Here is a 15837-nt window from a genome sequence, read left to right as displayed (position 1 = left end):
ATGTTAAATATGATGGAGTTATAGTATTCTACAGTATGTACAGGTAAAAACAATGTGCAGGCTAAATGTTCACGCTTCTATGTTCAGCTTATTGTTGCTGTACTAGATTGAAAAAAACTACATGCATGTTTTCTCGCAGGTCCATTACAGGGCGCATGAGTGATTATTACGCGAAAAATGATTTTTTTATTTGTCCTTAATATTTGTCGTATCTACCAACTATAAAAAAAATCCGTTTTGCAGCGTGACAGTGAGTGTAAAACGGGCTTTACCTAAAACTACAACTAAAACTAATATCTAGAGCTCACAATATGCAAGTTAGTCTTATTAACTGGATATACATGTGTATGTCTCCTACTCATTTATTTATGTAAGGGAAAGAGTTTATTAATAATTATCATATAAGTATTATAATGTGTACAATAAATGGATAGATGGTTATAGTTCTTAATACATCTGTATTTGTTTTTTCATGCAAATATGAAATACCGATTTGTTTCTTGAAATAATTCGTTTCATATTCGGTGACTGCCTGTTTCATACCATTTCACGTTGATTAATAAAATTAGCAATAGATATTATACATACATAATATAAATTTATGCGTATATATTTTTTTATCATAAGGCCTGTTTTGAACGGCCATCTCGGAACTATAAAAATATACATAGTTTTATCATAAGAAAAGTATATGACAATAGGAATATTTTGAGCCTTTAGGATTCGGGCCGTGTTTTTTTCTGTGCAATACTAATTGTTAGTAATACAGATTTTGTTTATTGGCCTTAATTACATATGAATGACTCTATATCATGTATAAAAGTTTAGAGTCGAATTTGGTGTACGGTTCAAAATAATATTCACGTCCCAGGATAATTTCATAAACACAATGTAAAGAAGTAATTGAAAAGCTTTTTATTGGGGCCATATTCAGTTAGAATCCTTGTGAAAGGCCTCTGGTGGTGACCTTACCGCCGGCGTGCGTTCTCCGTAGCAGCCACCAAGGCAGCTGGTAGCCTCCCGGCGCCCGCACGCCGGAAATTCTCCGCCTTCGCCTTCCTCCTGCTGCAACTATTATGTTACAGATTTTTTCCAACATTTTTCCTAATTGTTGAGTGACAGTGTAGGCCTTTATATTATTACTAATTAATTTTATTGCTTTACTGAGTAGTATGTAATATTTGAAATTATTTATTTGTATCGATTCTATTAACGATTTATGAAATTACAATATTTATCAGAATTCCAAAATGATGATTTCTTTTAGTTTATTTAATAGATTTTACTATAGTGATACAATCATAGTTTTTTTATAGAAATAAAATAAACATAAACAGATGTAGTTTATCTAAACGTAAATGTGAAGTTTACTATAAAGACTACGGCAGTGGCGTAGCGTGGCTTCTTGCCGCCTAAAACGGCCATGTGCAAAAAAGGGAATGAAAATGTATACCCACAAGTATTACACGCGAAAAGTAGAAAAACAATAAACTCATGTTTGACGCATTTTGCCCCAATACCTCCCCTCCCTCCTCCCGTCCCCCCAGACTACGCTACGCCACTTGACTACGGTAATCACATGCATAAAGCTAAAGCAAATGCGGAGTTGTACTCTCGTTTCTTTACTCGTGACTGCTATTGAAGTGAAGGATTTGGATACTGTCCTTTCGTCACAAATATTGGTATCATGTTATTTCGTAGGTATTTCTCTACTGGATCCATGCATTGTTGCTTATGAACGGTTTATGGTTTGAGACAACTTATAGCTATTATTCTATTTTAGCATTAATGCGACATCGATTATCCTCGCTATACTCTATTAAATCCATAAATTATCGTATTTTGTAACACTATACATAGTTCATACATATTATATAAGGCATGCAAACACACACTACAAATATAGGTAACATAGAGGCGGGACTGCGATCATCGAGTCATGTACCGGTAGACGAATTATGTTATTTCGCCGTTCAACTAATATTAACGTATTCTGTAAAATGTATTTCAGTAACATTAAGTGTCTGCGCACAAGCAAGTACACCTATCTCTTTGGCTCTAGCATTTTGCGATAGATCATGAAATTAAAGCACGTGAATATTATAAAGACAAAACAAAGTTACGCGTGAGATATAGAGTCATAAAGTATGCTATTAACTAATTACAGACACGCCACAAGTGTTAGGCTCAAGATGTAAGATACAAATAAGTAATAATAGACAAGAGACAGTGTGGCGGTAACGCGAGATAGTCAAAAAATTTCAAGTACCCGAAATACAGTCCAAATATACGGCCTACAAAAATTAAACGATAAACAATAATCTGTTTATAAAAATAAAGTCAATTACGTGCAATAGCTTAATGGCATTCATTCGTAGATAGCATCAAAGGACTGTATTTAAGGAGATAAATGTTGTTTGTAGGAGTTGACCGACTCACCGATGCACGCGATGGTCGCATTCTCGCGAGGCGTGACCAAAACCATTTTGACGGGTTCCTTGGCGACATACTCACGTGGTGAGATGCGTCGGCAAGGGTCGTATCCTGAGTGCGATAAATTCCGATCGGAATTTCGCAAGTGGTTGAACATAATTTTTGATACAGACGACCGTAAGTACGGATCCACATGTCTTCTTTAGTTATTTTCATCTGTCAATTCCAATTTTTAGTTAACATATAAATTAAAACTCTGGCTGTTAGTACACTTTTGCGCTTACAATAATTAAGTATAAATGTCATTCGCTCTGATTATCCAGCAAAATATAAAATCAAAATGATCAATGATGATATGAAGAACACAATATTCGCAAGCATAATTGTAATATAAATCTAAATCTCTATAACCATTTATCAATCAGTAATAAACTTTATCCTGTGGTTATAATATTCAAAATTGTAAGTATCCACTCTTATTCAACAAAGTATATTCTCTATACAACAAAGTATATTCTCATCGAAAACCAAAGATAATAACCGCTTTCTGCTAATGAAAAACCAGCTTTCAAATTGCATTCTTTGGGCACACAGATGAGTTATATTACTGATGATTAAAGGCCATTCTCCTTCGTATTATTGCAGGGCACGTTATTATAGTCGATTGAATGTCGCTGCAGTGAGAATGACGACTCATACGCACCGATGTTAAAAATCCTGATCCAGGAGCTTGATCCACTCCCAGTAACAAACGCACAAATGTTATGACGTAATCTTTCACAAACGCCTGGTAAAGCAACGTGTCCAGCATTGAAGCCGAGAACACAGAGCCAGCTGCAAACGGCAGCCGAAACATGTATGATATGTGAGACCCGCGTTCCTTTTCACGCTGTGAAACAAATATTTTAAACTTAACATGACATGACACAGTTGCATATATCATAATTAGATACACAATTTATTCAAGAATCTAAATTACCTTTTCCATTTTTGAAAGATGTAACGCATATTTGTCGTGCGCCCGAAATTGCATAAAACGCATGTTGGATGATTGCGATAGTTCAGTTATGGACTTGATTGATGGAAAGAACCTGTAAAAGATTTCGATAACTTTGTAATTTTAAAACGTATTTTTACACACGTAAAAGAATCCATAAAGTTTCATCTATATAAAATTCGCTGGCATTCGTTATTAAAATTTCGCCATTGCATGAGCACTATTGTTAATGTGAAAATCGACATAAAGTATTAAAGTAAAATTCAAATAAATTACTTGAACATAGTTTGTACAGCGACTATAGTATTGCAATCAGCAAGGCTGTCTTCTTCAGCAGAGTTTGAGAGTTCTTTATTTACCACAACTACGTTTTCGGCTAAAGTTATTCCAGCCCTCAATAGATCATCTAGGCTGTAAAAATAAGTTAAAATTTTATTCATAGGTTAATAGATTTGTCTTATAACAAAAACGGTACAATTATCAACGTCACTGTAAAGTTACTTACCAGTCAATAGTTCCCAACATCCAGTATACTAGTGGGAAATACGATATGGCATCTAAAAATGCAATATCCGGCCGCCGCTCCAGTAGCAATATAATAGGATTGAGAGAGGTCTTAGATCTAAAATGGGCTCTCAAGGGTATGATGAAATTGTAAATTCCATTAGATGCGTAGTCGGCAGCGAGAATTATGGTTTTATTTTGCCATTGGTATTCTTTGGCATTCCTGTAGGCGCAATGTTCGCAGACCTGAGCTAGTTGTAGACAGCATAATGGCTTCTTTTCCTTGAGTAAGTAGCATAACGTCGGACTGACTCCGATGAAGGGCGACACTGGTGGAAAACCCTTCACAATTCTGAAAATTCTCCATTTAATTATTAAAGGCATTACTTTACAAACAATGTATTAATATACAACAAAAAAAGATAAAAAAAGGCAAAAGCAAAGCTATTGATACAAAAGAGAGATTTAGTCAAAATAAATTCTGGAAAATACGTACTTACATGAATATAAAACCTTTTCTAAATATTATTCATATTTAAAAAAAAGTGAAACAATACGAGTGTAATGAAAGGTTTATATCATCTCTATATTTGTGCTATTTAATATTCTAACATTCAAAAAACATCAATTGTAAATTTACATGCTTTTATAAACGTTGGGGGCATGTGCACGGGGATATAAGTCAGCCAGCAATACCTCAGCATATAGAAGTTTTACAACATAATAACATCGAGTTAATCTGGACATTTTTAAATATAAGTACATATTTTTTTATTAAATCAGATTTTTATAGGTATTTTTAAAGCAAGCAGCTTCATTGTGAATTTAGAACAAGATCATAGTACCATTACATCGCACTGCATATTTATTACTTCCATTATTTAGCCACTGCCCAATATTTTTTTAATTAGTCTTGAAATTTACTACAAAAATGTCCGCATACAAAAGAATGACCGATATGTCGTAAATATATTGGATTAATAATGCGGCCTAAATTGTAAATAAATACGGTATCTACCATCTTTTACATACGTGTACAAGTTATCCTAATATGATTTTTTTAACTATAAAATAATAATGAAATTATTTACTGAAATAGCAGATGGAGCGTAATGGCTCAATTCCTCATTCGATCACATTTTTTCCTTTAGATGTGTTATTTGCAAAATTTCAAGATTCAAGATGGACGGGAAGTGCTATATAGTTTCTGATGCCCATGTGAAATCGCTAAAATATATGCGACATAACCCTATATCTATTGATCGCGTTGATTTATAAGTTTGCTACACAATCTTTGTCACGGCTTAGAGACCGAAGAGCCGATTATTTGATGTAAATTTCAACTTGATACATCTACGCGTTCCTAAGGAGGTTCTTAACCCTTGACGGACAAACAAACGTTTAAACGCCCAACAAAGTGACCCCATAAGTAAGAGGGCCTGGTGGGTTACGGAACTCTTAAAATAGTAGATACTTAAAAAAGCTGTAGAAAATATTGCAGCAATAATTTTAAAAATTATTATCTATACAGTAGTCAGAAACAGTAAATTTTAAGCGGTTGCTTAATAATAATAAATTGGGTTGAGTTTACTCCATTGGTTGTGAAATTTCCACAATAAGAAATTATAATGTGTGACAGGTATCAAAAATTAGAGAACCTACACTGCGCCACTGATTAAGTTATAAAACAGTTATGTTTTCTTAGTAGCAGTTTCAATGTTTTTCATGTCTTATAAATTGACCAAATAGACAGTTGGCTATACTTAGCTGTTCCACTCTCTTTAATTTAACGCGTTACTTGTGACTTCTGTTGTAAAATGTTTTCACAGAGGATACGTTAGGCAAGTTCCAAGTAGATTAAGCTATCACTAATTTTCATCAAAGGTACTTTTAAATCGAGATAAAACAATCAAGGAGACAGCAAGATTTTTATTATTGCATGAATTTAACTCATTTTAACAAGCGGCTCAAAAATTGTAGAAATACGATAATATTGAAGTAGAGAAATTTTAGCTAAAGTGGGTATATATATATATATATATATATATATATATATATATATATATATTTATGTAGATACATCCTACTAGAATAAAATATCGCCTACATATTCCTTCAAGTAAAACATGCGGTTGGTTGTACTTTTCCCGTGACCACGCTGTTCTCGTTACATTATAGACAAATACGGGTATGAAATTACAAAAAACTTTGAAAATCAATAAAAATATGGCATCATGTACATCTTGAAGGTCGTCAATTAATTTATTCATCGTAATTGGATGCCGAGGTTAAACTGTGTAAGCACTCCACTAATTATCCCCAATGAATTTTACCAGAACCTAAATTATCGCCCGTTATAAATATGAAATCGGTATTTTAATAGTAACCATTTTGATTTTTAATACTTTGATTAAAAGGGGTATAATGAAAACATACAATAGTTTCTTAAAAATATCATTAGAATTAAAGATACTACGGGAACCTACCTAAGTTATATTTCAATTTAAATATTAAGAAATCTGTAATATACAGGTTGACCCATTTATTGTAGTCCATTTGGTAAAATATAATAAATAGATAATGATGGTTTATCTAAACTTAAATATCATCAACTTTTAACTATGGTGATATTTTATATTACGATAAATTTATTACTTTCACCTCAATATACCTTTGAAAATATATTAAATTTATTAAATACCATATTTTAAGATAGCAGGACATAAAACTACGCACTAATCATCCGAACGTGTTGACACATTGGCATGGCTAGTGATAACTTTAAATGACAATAAACGTAAACAATTGTGACAAAATAAATTTAAATCGTGAATTTAGACGGACAGTTTCATTTTCCTCCGAGCGCAAGCCACCTTGTAGAACCAATTCGGGAAAGCGCAGTACTTATATGCTGCGATTCCCCGAATTGGTGGTACTAACTTTTTTGTCACATCTATTTTCATTTAATGTATCTGTCAAAATCCTAAATGATTTTTTTCGTTTTCGTTCTCTTGTTGTACTTAACCATAGTGTTAGTGTTGTTGTTCTTGGCTACAGCGACGTTATTAACAGAGTAAATGCATGTTTCTTCTAACTTACACGAATAGCTAATAATCTAGTAGCACAAGCATAAACATTGATTACTGTATACCGAACCATGGTGATTATTATAATTATTATTTATATTGGAAACTTAAAAAAACTGAACTTTAAAAAAAAATTGTGAGTAGGTACACTTCTTTCCTTGGGACATATCTAAGTACTAGTATATTTTTATACAGTCAATTTTACTGTGCTAGCTAGTCCACATTAGAGTCCATATATTTTTTCAAACTTCATTTTGGTTTTCAACATAGCCACAATGGACTATCCCTTGTTATTATTTTCTGGGACATCCTGTATAAGGATAACATGTTAAAAGTCAAATTCTTATCATACTTCATTTCACTGTTGATTTCATATTTAATCAACAAATGTATCTCGGTATATAAATTTTTTTTTGTGACTCGTGGTGGAGTTGGCGATTTTAATATCATTGGCTCACCTGGTAAAATCATTTCGCCAGGCGCTGTGGGCGATGTCACTGCCTGCCAGGGACGAGAAGCTGCTGGTGGTGACGTCATCACTGGGGGCAGGGGACGGGCCGTGCGATTGGGATTTACGTTCAGGGTATTTAGAGATAGGTACAAAATGCACACAATTGCATAGGAATAATCATGTAATATCAAATGTTATGTTAAAATAGGTTCGAAGCTTTAGGTAAAGTAATGTCACAATAGTGATAATCATGAAAATATAAATAAATAAAATTTTGTTAACCTCTACTTGGCAATGAAACTCATGCTGCATACGAAGTTTGTTTTTAGTCACTGTTCCACGTGCATGATGTGTTTCGAATGAATCACATGGTATATCTTATGGGATTGTACGTATCTAATTCATAAAACAGTTTTTAAATGAGACTGTATTGTTTACACGTTGACTGTCTTTGTTACGATATCAAAATATCTAGAGCGAAATCACCTCTATGTTATCTTTCATAGTTTTTTGGTTCTTTGGTATAGAGTGTGTTTAAGGATGGCGGTGATCACGTAGAAGAGTACAATTGGAATATTTTCATAAGCAGGCTTACAACTCTAAAATATACTATGAGTTAACTCGATTATATTTAGATATATGTAAGAATATTTAAAAAAAATACATTATGACGGTGAACCTGATTGTGCCAAAAATAAAATTTATAAGGACTATAATAAATTTAAATCCGTTTTAGTATTCTTTTCGGGTAAGCTTGTAATCATGTTTTAAGTTATTATTCCGGATCGTACTGCCCAACCGCCTCATATCAGAGTGTATAAATTCATAGAGTGAAGCTATAATCTGTATTAATGTTGATCAAAAGAGTATTTAAAACGATTGAGGCGGCTTTATAACTACACAATGTTGTTGTTTCAAAGCACTTCAAGTGCGAGTCCCGTTCACGTCTTATTCTGTACGGCACTGCAGGATTACTGTATCTAAAGATTAAGCTCTTAACGCCTTCGATGACTGACGTATGGATTTTAAGACGATGATTAGATCAAGCTTCGCTACGATTCATGTTGGCGATGTTTGTTATGGTCGTTTGTAAGTTACGGTTTTGAATATTGATCGCATTAATTGCTGGGTTTTAATAGGGTTAAATCATGCGAATCAATTTAACAATTGTATTTTTTGGTAAAAGTAAAAAAAAGCTACGCAAAAGTAAAGAGTTAGGCCACTTACATGAAACAATGACGTACATATTGTGCGGTATTCATGCAGATTGCGTGATCCGGGTCTGCTACCTACAGGACTGAATACACACGCTAAAACAATGAGAAAAAACGCGCTGTCGTCGTTCACAGACAATTCTGTCAATATATACGAGAATAAGTCTGTAAACGTCCTTTTAACAGCATATAAAAGAATTTAAAAAAACAAATATGTGTATAATTAATAAAAAAGAAACTAAAAGTGAAGAATAAAAAAGTTTTAATAAAAAAAAAATATGTTTAACAGAAATTGTCAACATTATTCTTTTCATTTTATTAAAACTGATTTATTAATAATAATAAATTATATGCGTGCATGTAGATGCAGTTGATTATAATCGGTGTGGTGTATAAATCTATGCTTACGCTATTTTTTCTGAAGGAGACCTCCATGGCACATCGTCTTCTAATTCATCTTCGCTTTCATCGGGTTCCCCCTCTTCGTCTTGATTCTCAGGAGTTATATTAAGGCTACTAGTTACCATGTCAGGAACAGGAAGAATGGAAGGTCGCCGGCTTCCTAAAGCCATAAATTCCACTATTTTATATCTATACAAGTGTTTCATAAGTGTTTTTTTTTGTAGATACCTATTAATTGTAGAGCTGTTCTAGAGGGACCCATCACCCATGTGTATGATCTTTGATTTTTATTAAGTTCCGTATTTTTCTTTTTATATTGATCTCTGCGTCTCGTGAGTTCTTGAATATTAGTTCAATATATTTCGAAAAAATAAGAAATTCTAATAGAGGAAGAGTTTAATATAAACAAGTAATAATTAATAAATATTATGTACTAAAAATCGCGGAACTCGTAACATGGGAGTTCTGATTACGGTCCCTCTAGTGGAACTTTATAGCTTAGTTCTATTTGGATGTTAAGTTATGGGACACGCGGTATATTATTTAATTTGGATGCAATTAATGAAAATTTTGACATAGGAGCGAAATGTCTTGAAAGTTGTTGTTGTCTTGTTTTGTTATTACAGAGCCACATCATTTTTATATTTCATCGATTAGTGCGACGTTTTATTTATTTTCACTGTTGTCATTGTTAAATACCTCGTCGATAGTTTAAAGCATCCGGGCTGAGGAAATTGGTGTGGTCAGGTTTCGGTAACAACAAATGGCTATCAGTTGCACTGTCTGTGCCCGGTGAATCTTTTAGACAAATCCTGGAATCTGACGATGTACCTTCGCCGTATTTTGCTGTGTAAAGAAAAAAAACTTGTAAGGACAGTTAAGAGTCTTAATTATAATCATTAAATTTTTATTAATATTTTATTTATGAAATTTATCTCTTTTGCTAAGCCTCTTTACTACGATGTTCTAAAGCTCGTTGTTGAATAATCACTAATGCGTATAGCATGTCATGTTCATTTTACATTACCTATGTGAATGTAATAAAACTATTGATGATGTCTCAATATCTACCGTGGTTGCAGAAAATAATTATGCTATATAATTTCTCATTACCGGCACACACAATCTATAACATTCAAAAACATGTTTCAAATACACACCAATAACGAGTTTGGGGTAGGTACGTGGCGCAACGTTGGGTAATTCATAGTGAATGAATAGCAGTACTAAGTACGGATAGGCGTTTACAAAATCAAATAATTATGTTAATACAAAAAAAAAAATGGTACGATGCGCCAAGTAGTAATTTATATATTATATATTTTTCTATTTAAATAATGTCAAATTATTAGGTAGTCCGTGATACGCTAACATTTTTGCAACTCATTAATAAGATTGTGTGGATTATATGTAATATGCAAGGATGACAAGGTATGTAAGAGGAGGAAGTCATCCACTGGTGTCTATTGTTTTTGCGTATTATGATAACTTTTTAAATCTCGTTACGCATTTTTGGTTTAGATTTTGCTTTTGTCATCAGAAACCCATCAGAAACGAAGTTTTTAACAGGTTTTATTAGTATGTTGCTGAAACCTAAGTGAAACAGGAATTAACAAAGAGGTTTTCGTTACCCCTCTGCATGAATGTTACTCATATTGTAAGTAGAAAGCTCAAGTTACAACTAAGAATGTAAATGTTTAATTTCAATAATTTTTTTTTATTATTGAACAATGAAAAATAATATTTATGTTTTTAATTGTGACTAAGCTAAATGACTAATTATAATTATGGTTATTCGATATATCACTTGTTTCCCATACGGTGCGTACAGTATATAATTTATTTTTATATATATCTAAGGGACAAACCTCTATTTCGCTGTTCACAGACATTCGCACGATATACTTTATTGTCTCTAAAGGATTTGTATCGATTGGTTTGCAGATTGTTTTTTTCAAGGCCACAAGAATTCCCTACTCGCCTATTAAGGTTTTAGATCAGTGGAACATATTATTATGTTCGTACCATTCGGTATAATAATATAAATATAACTACAATTATGTTTGACAAATATAATCAAAATGAAGTATCTATATTATTGTTATAATAGCATCATCATGTGCCTGTGTCGTGTAACCATGGAATTACTATCACTATGCAAACTCGCCTAACATTCTATCATAAAAATCCGTTCAGTAGTTTCAGGACTAGCGATAACCCTATTCAAACAAACTCAGAAAGTTTATCATTTCATAATATTATTAATTGAAATTTGAATATCAAATAAATTTTTGGGGTGCGTATATCATAATGATTTTATTTTACGTTATTGAAATATCCTTTTGAGGTGATATAGAATTAGTCTCGTAGGCACAAATCGGCTAAGTACGGATCAATACTCTGATAATTATTAGTCTGTTTCTCAGTGCTTTCGACATGTCAGGCATCGCAGTGACTACCCATAGGGGCGCTGTTGTCGGTTAAAATTTACATGTACAGCTTTACTTCAGTAGGTTGTGAGATAAACAAAGCCAAAGAAAAGTATATAATAGCCGCGACTATGCGTTCTTGCGCTTTGTTCGTTCGCTCATTGATTTGTTTTTGTATTCGGGTGTCTATATTGGTCATTTTGAGGATAATCGAAGATGTTCTTTTATTCTTGTTTTCACATACGCACACCTTTAAAAGGCAGTTTTGCGACCGCCTTTAAAAGTGTGCGTATTATCAAATTCCAATTGATCACGTATATGTATACCTATACCAAAGACTATATTATAGATACTTATTTCAAGCTATGATTTCGATTCGGGATATTAATTCTATATTTTATTATTTGGGCTTAGTTTGTTTGTTCGTACACGCGTTTTAGTGTCATTATTTATAGTGTTTATTTTGATACTTTAATTATTCAAATGTACTGGAAACTTTCCTCTGAATAACAAAAAGTACGAAATCAAAATCTATTCTTTACATTACTATTATTTACTCGACAGTACTTCTAAATAATACCACAAGCCATTCTCGATTTTGAAAGAAAGAGCCTCCGCACGTGAGCAACAGAAAGCATACAAATAATTTCCGTCCCGTTTTATTTATTAAGATTTACATCTCACGCGGCATGACATTCCAGAAACATTAAAATATATTACATATATTTTCTTCTTGTATAGTTATTTAAATTATTTATACGTTATCGCCCTTGCACGCTTATAGTCTTAATAGGTTTTCTATGGCTTATACGAATCATGTCACGGACTACTCAGATGTAAAATCTACCAAAACCATGAGCTCGACATAATAAACATGCAAAAATACGGATTTATTGTTAATTTTCTTTTTTTATATCGTAACAAATATTAAATTACCTTTGTGAAATTTTAATTCGTAAGAAGCACACTCAAGGCAAACTGTTTTTTGGACACCGATGTCCAAAAATATTATGTATAACTACAAGGAAGACAAAAACGCCCGAAATTAAGAATGTAAGGTCACACGTGTATACAATATGATCGTTACGGCGGAGTATTTGTCTTCATTGAGATGAGTAAATCTCATTGCAGGTCTTTTGAACATTCCATTATTTATTTGCTATGTAATTCTGGTAGCTTTGAATATTCATAAAACAATGAGAATTTAAGTGATTAAATATTAAAAAGTAGACTGAATTCACGTTATTTATCTAAATAACAAGGAGCAGCATGTATTCGGTCTACTTTTAGTGTAAATCCAACTGTGGCACTCACAGCAGGCGACAGTAAAATTAGCGGATGAAACGGTATTAGCTTGGTTGATGCGTAATGGCGATGCGTTTGGTGTGGAACTCGCGGGAGCTTGGAGAATCACTTGTGGAAGATCGTATTGAGCGACGCTACTACCGTCTGTTTTTTTTTGCTGCCCCTCCTCCGCGTCACCTGTTTTCTTCTCATTCGACAAAAGACTACATGCTGTTTGATCCTTTGGTATTGTCGGCTTGTGCTCAGTTTGTTTCTCGGAAACGACAAAAGCCGAGTTTTCTTCTTTGGTTATGCTCATATAATAACATGTGTCGCTGTTTTTCATGATATGCCTGGGCCCAGGATTCAGGAGGATTGTTTCCTCGTAAAATTCGGGTAATTCGGCTGGACGCACACCAACTAATGCCACTCCGTACCTTTTAAAATGACGTTAAACAGCTATTGAAATATTTCTATATATATAATTGTAGAAAGAAATAAAATATTTTTCGAGAATTCTTACTTTCTGTGGGAATGGAAACTTGCATAAGTAAAGCTTTTGCCTTCGTACTCCCCAAAGAAACGACTGTCGCCTAGAACGATGTGATATATTTCGTTTCCCGAGCACTTTCCGTATAGGCGGTGCCATTCTTCGGGTGATTGTTGTCCCTCCCTAAAGTGATTAGAAATGTCAAAAAAAACATTCATAAGTATATATTATTAATTTTTTAATGACAACAATTCACTTACTGTCCGCGACTGGTATGTAGAAGTAAAGTCACCAGTGTCGATGCGCCGGGGCAGGTGCAGTTATTTGCTAACAATGCATATTTAAATTCGTCTTCACAGACCACGAATTCAGCAAATTTCACATGCAGCTTATTTTCGGGTCTAAATATTTGGACATATTGTGGCACAGCTGGTGCAAAATCTTTCACAGCCCATGACCTGTTTGTAAAATTATTATTTGTGGATTATTGGTTACAAGGGGAGCTTGCTTCTGTTTTTCATTTTTATTTGATTATTTTGTACCAATATGGATTTAGTTTCAAATGAAAAAATACAATATATACCTAAAACGTAGTATTTTTCCATAAATTAAAATTTAAAACCTGTTTGGGTGTTTGAACTTTGTCTAAGCTTTTTCGATATTACGATGGAAAACTAAAACTCTGCTTAACTCTGATTTCCTAAGTATTCTAAAATGTCTACTCAGACTGTTAATAGTCACAGTTATTTTTTACTAAAAAATTTACCTATTGTTATGTACTTGTAACTGACCACGGTTATAATAAAAAAAAAATGATTTACAGGTTCAGCACATAAGCTCGATTGAAATATGAATTTGATACAATTAATGTATACTTCAAACGTTTTGCAGGCCTTTATTATGTGTTTTTTTAAAATGTAACGGCATTCATACCTCCTGCTGTGTTATTTTATTTATAGGCGTAATCTATTATGCTACCTCGTTCTTGTGTTACGCTCTTGACTTCTTATAGTTACCTTAAAATGGTATGCTCGTCGGCAGCGGTTTTATCAGCATAGTTCCTGGCAGCTAGTATAAAACATGCTTCTGCTTCATTCATTCGAGCCCTGATTAAATCAGTGTCTTTTAAGCACGACCCTTGGATATAGATAACTCTCTGAGCCCATATTGGTACCTTTAAATGGAAAACATCGTTATTGGGTTAAACTAAACGTGTTGGATTCAAGAATAGGTACTTTAACAAAATATGTAAGCTGTTAATTATTATTTCCCCCACCTGTAAAATCATTCTCATTGTTGTATCAAGTTCCATTGGCGACAGAAGTACAACGTAATAATCTTGCAGCAAAGGGTGAGCGTAAAATTCATTCAGGAAATCCATAATCGTGTCGGCATGGAGTGTTGTTGAACAAACTACAACATGCTTTTCGGATTGTGCACGATGTGAGGAATAAGAACCACCCAGTTTCTGCCTTTCCATCCAAGTAAATGCCAGCTGTTCAAACTGAATAAAATAAAACACCCGATTTTAACACGCAGTATTGAGTAAATTATATTTATGTTAGGGCGTGATGGATGTGTCATCAAGGGACTGCCTGTCTTGTCGTTCACTGGATGGAAACTGAAAATACCGGGTATACTATAGATATTTTTCATTATCCTTTAAATATTATGTTGGATCAAATCACATTAATAGACTTCATAGAAAGAAAAGTGATGGGGGGTACGTTACAATTTATGGCCCTGAGTGGCGTTTTAATAACTTAATTGATTTAAATGTCACATGTTGTGACGTAAATACCTGCGTAGGTAACACAACAAGCGCAACTCCTATCATTATCACCATAAAAAGTTGCGATGGCCATATGTCCGGAACGAAATCTCCGTAACCTACTGTTGAAAATGTCACCACGACGAAATAAGTCGCTTGGAAAAGATTGAGGTGTCTGTGGCCAGCTCGTTGGAAGTGTTGTATGCCGCACACACTAAAAAAAAAATTATTTAAGATTTTTCTCGTTCATTAGGTCAAAATATTTATTTTTTATATGGATATGGTGTATTGGGATTGCCAGGAGCATTAAAGGTGCGTAGTTATAGTGACAAGTAAGTACCAATGAACGCATTAGAAAATACTATGACAAAATACAATATAGATTAATTCTTAGAGAGAACTAATAAGGAATCCCTTATGACAATAGAATTTACAAAAAATAGTGAATAGAACTACTGATGAAGTAAATAAAAGAAACAGGCCCATGATGAAACCGGCGGAAAAGAAATGCAGGTAATATCAGAGTTTGATGTAGATTCTAAAAGCTGACATACGATTTGCACTTTATAATTTAGTTGCACTATATTAAACTATAATGGATAAAATGTTAACCTGGTGAAGACGAGACAAAGTAACGTAACGCACAATATCATTAGTTGCTGTGACAGAGCCGATTGAGACTTCTGCATGGCGCGGTGAAGGTCATTCTGAAAATAAACGTGATACTTATTATTCCATTACCTTTAAACTAAAATATTTGTCCACGAGTCAGTTGG

The 15837-nt window shown here is 33.5% G+C and overlaps 1 protein-coding gene across 5 annotated transcripts in view; it reads right to left on the bottom strand.

The window, feature by feature from the left end:
* LOC115441144 (potassium channel subfamily T member 2) overlaps positions 1 to 15837 on the bottom strand; it is an 86639-nt gene that overhangs the window by 2096 nt on the left and 68706 nt on the right. For 3 of the 5 annotated variants that reach the window (XM_037443931.1, XM_030165777.2, XM_037443929.1), the window contains exons 7-21: positions 15674 to 15768; positions 15092 to 15275; positions 14567 to 14794; positions 14307 to 14464; positions 13551 to 13748; positions 13324 to 13473; positions 12831 to 13237; positions 9787 to 9933; positions 9094 to 9247; positions 3936 to 4286; positions 3707 to 3841; positions 3413 to 3524; positions 3137 to 3322; positions 2440 to 2649; positions 973 to 1065 (exon numbers count right to left, since the gene is read on the bottom strand). In XM_037443931.1, the coding sequence (XP_037299828.1) occupies positions 973 to 1065; positions 2440 to 2649; positions 3137 to 3322; positions 3413 to 3524; positions 3707 to 3841; positions 3936 to 4286; positions 9094 to 9247; positions 9787 to 9933; positions 12831 to 13237; positions 13324 to 13473; positions 13551 to 13748; positions 14307 to 14464; positions 14567 to 14794; positions 15092 to 15275; positions 15674 to 15768 (2808 nt within the window). The remainder of the gene's footprint in view (positions 1 to 972; positions 1066 to 2439; positions 2650 to 3136; positions 3323 to 3412; positions 3525 to 3706; positions 3842 to 3935; positions 4287 to 9093; positions 9248 to 9786; positions 9934 to 12830; positions 13238 to 13323; positions 13474 to 13550; positions 13749 to 14306; positions 14465 to 14566; positions 14795 to 15091; positions 15276 to 15673; positions 15769 to 15837) is intronic. The other 2 variants (XM_037443930.1, XM_030165778.2) reach the window with 2 other exon arrangements.

Source organism: Manduca sexta, chromosome 27 (assembly GCF_014839805.1).
Source record: "Manduca sexta isolate Smith_Timp_Sample1 chromosome 27, JHU_Msex_v1.0, whole genome shotgun sequence".
NCBI classification, from domain to species: Eukaryota; Metazoa; Arthropoda; class Insecta; order Lepidoptera; family Sphingidae; genus Manduca; species Manduca sexta.
The sequence above is the reverse complement of the archived record's forward strand: the minus strand, read 5'-3'. Positions and strand labels throughout refer to the sequence as shown.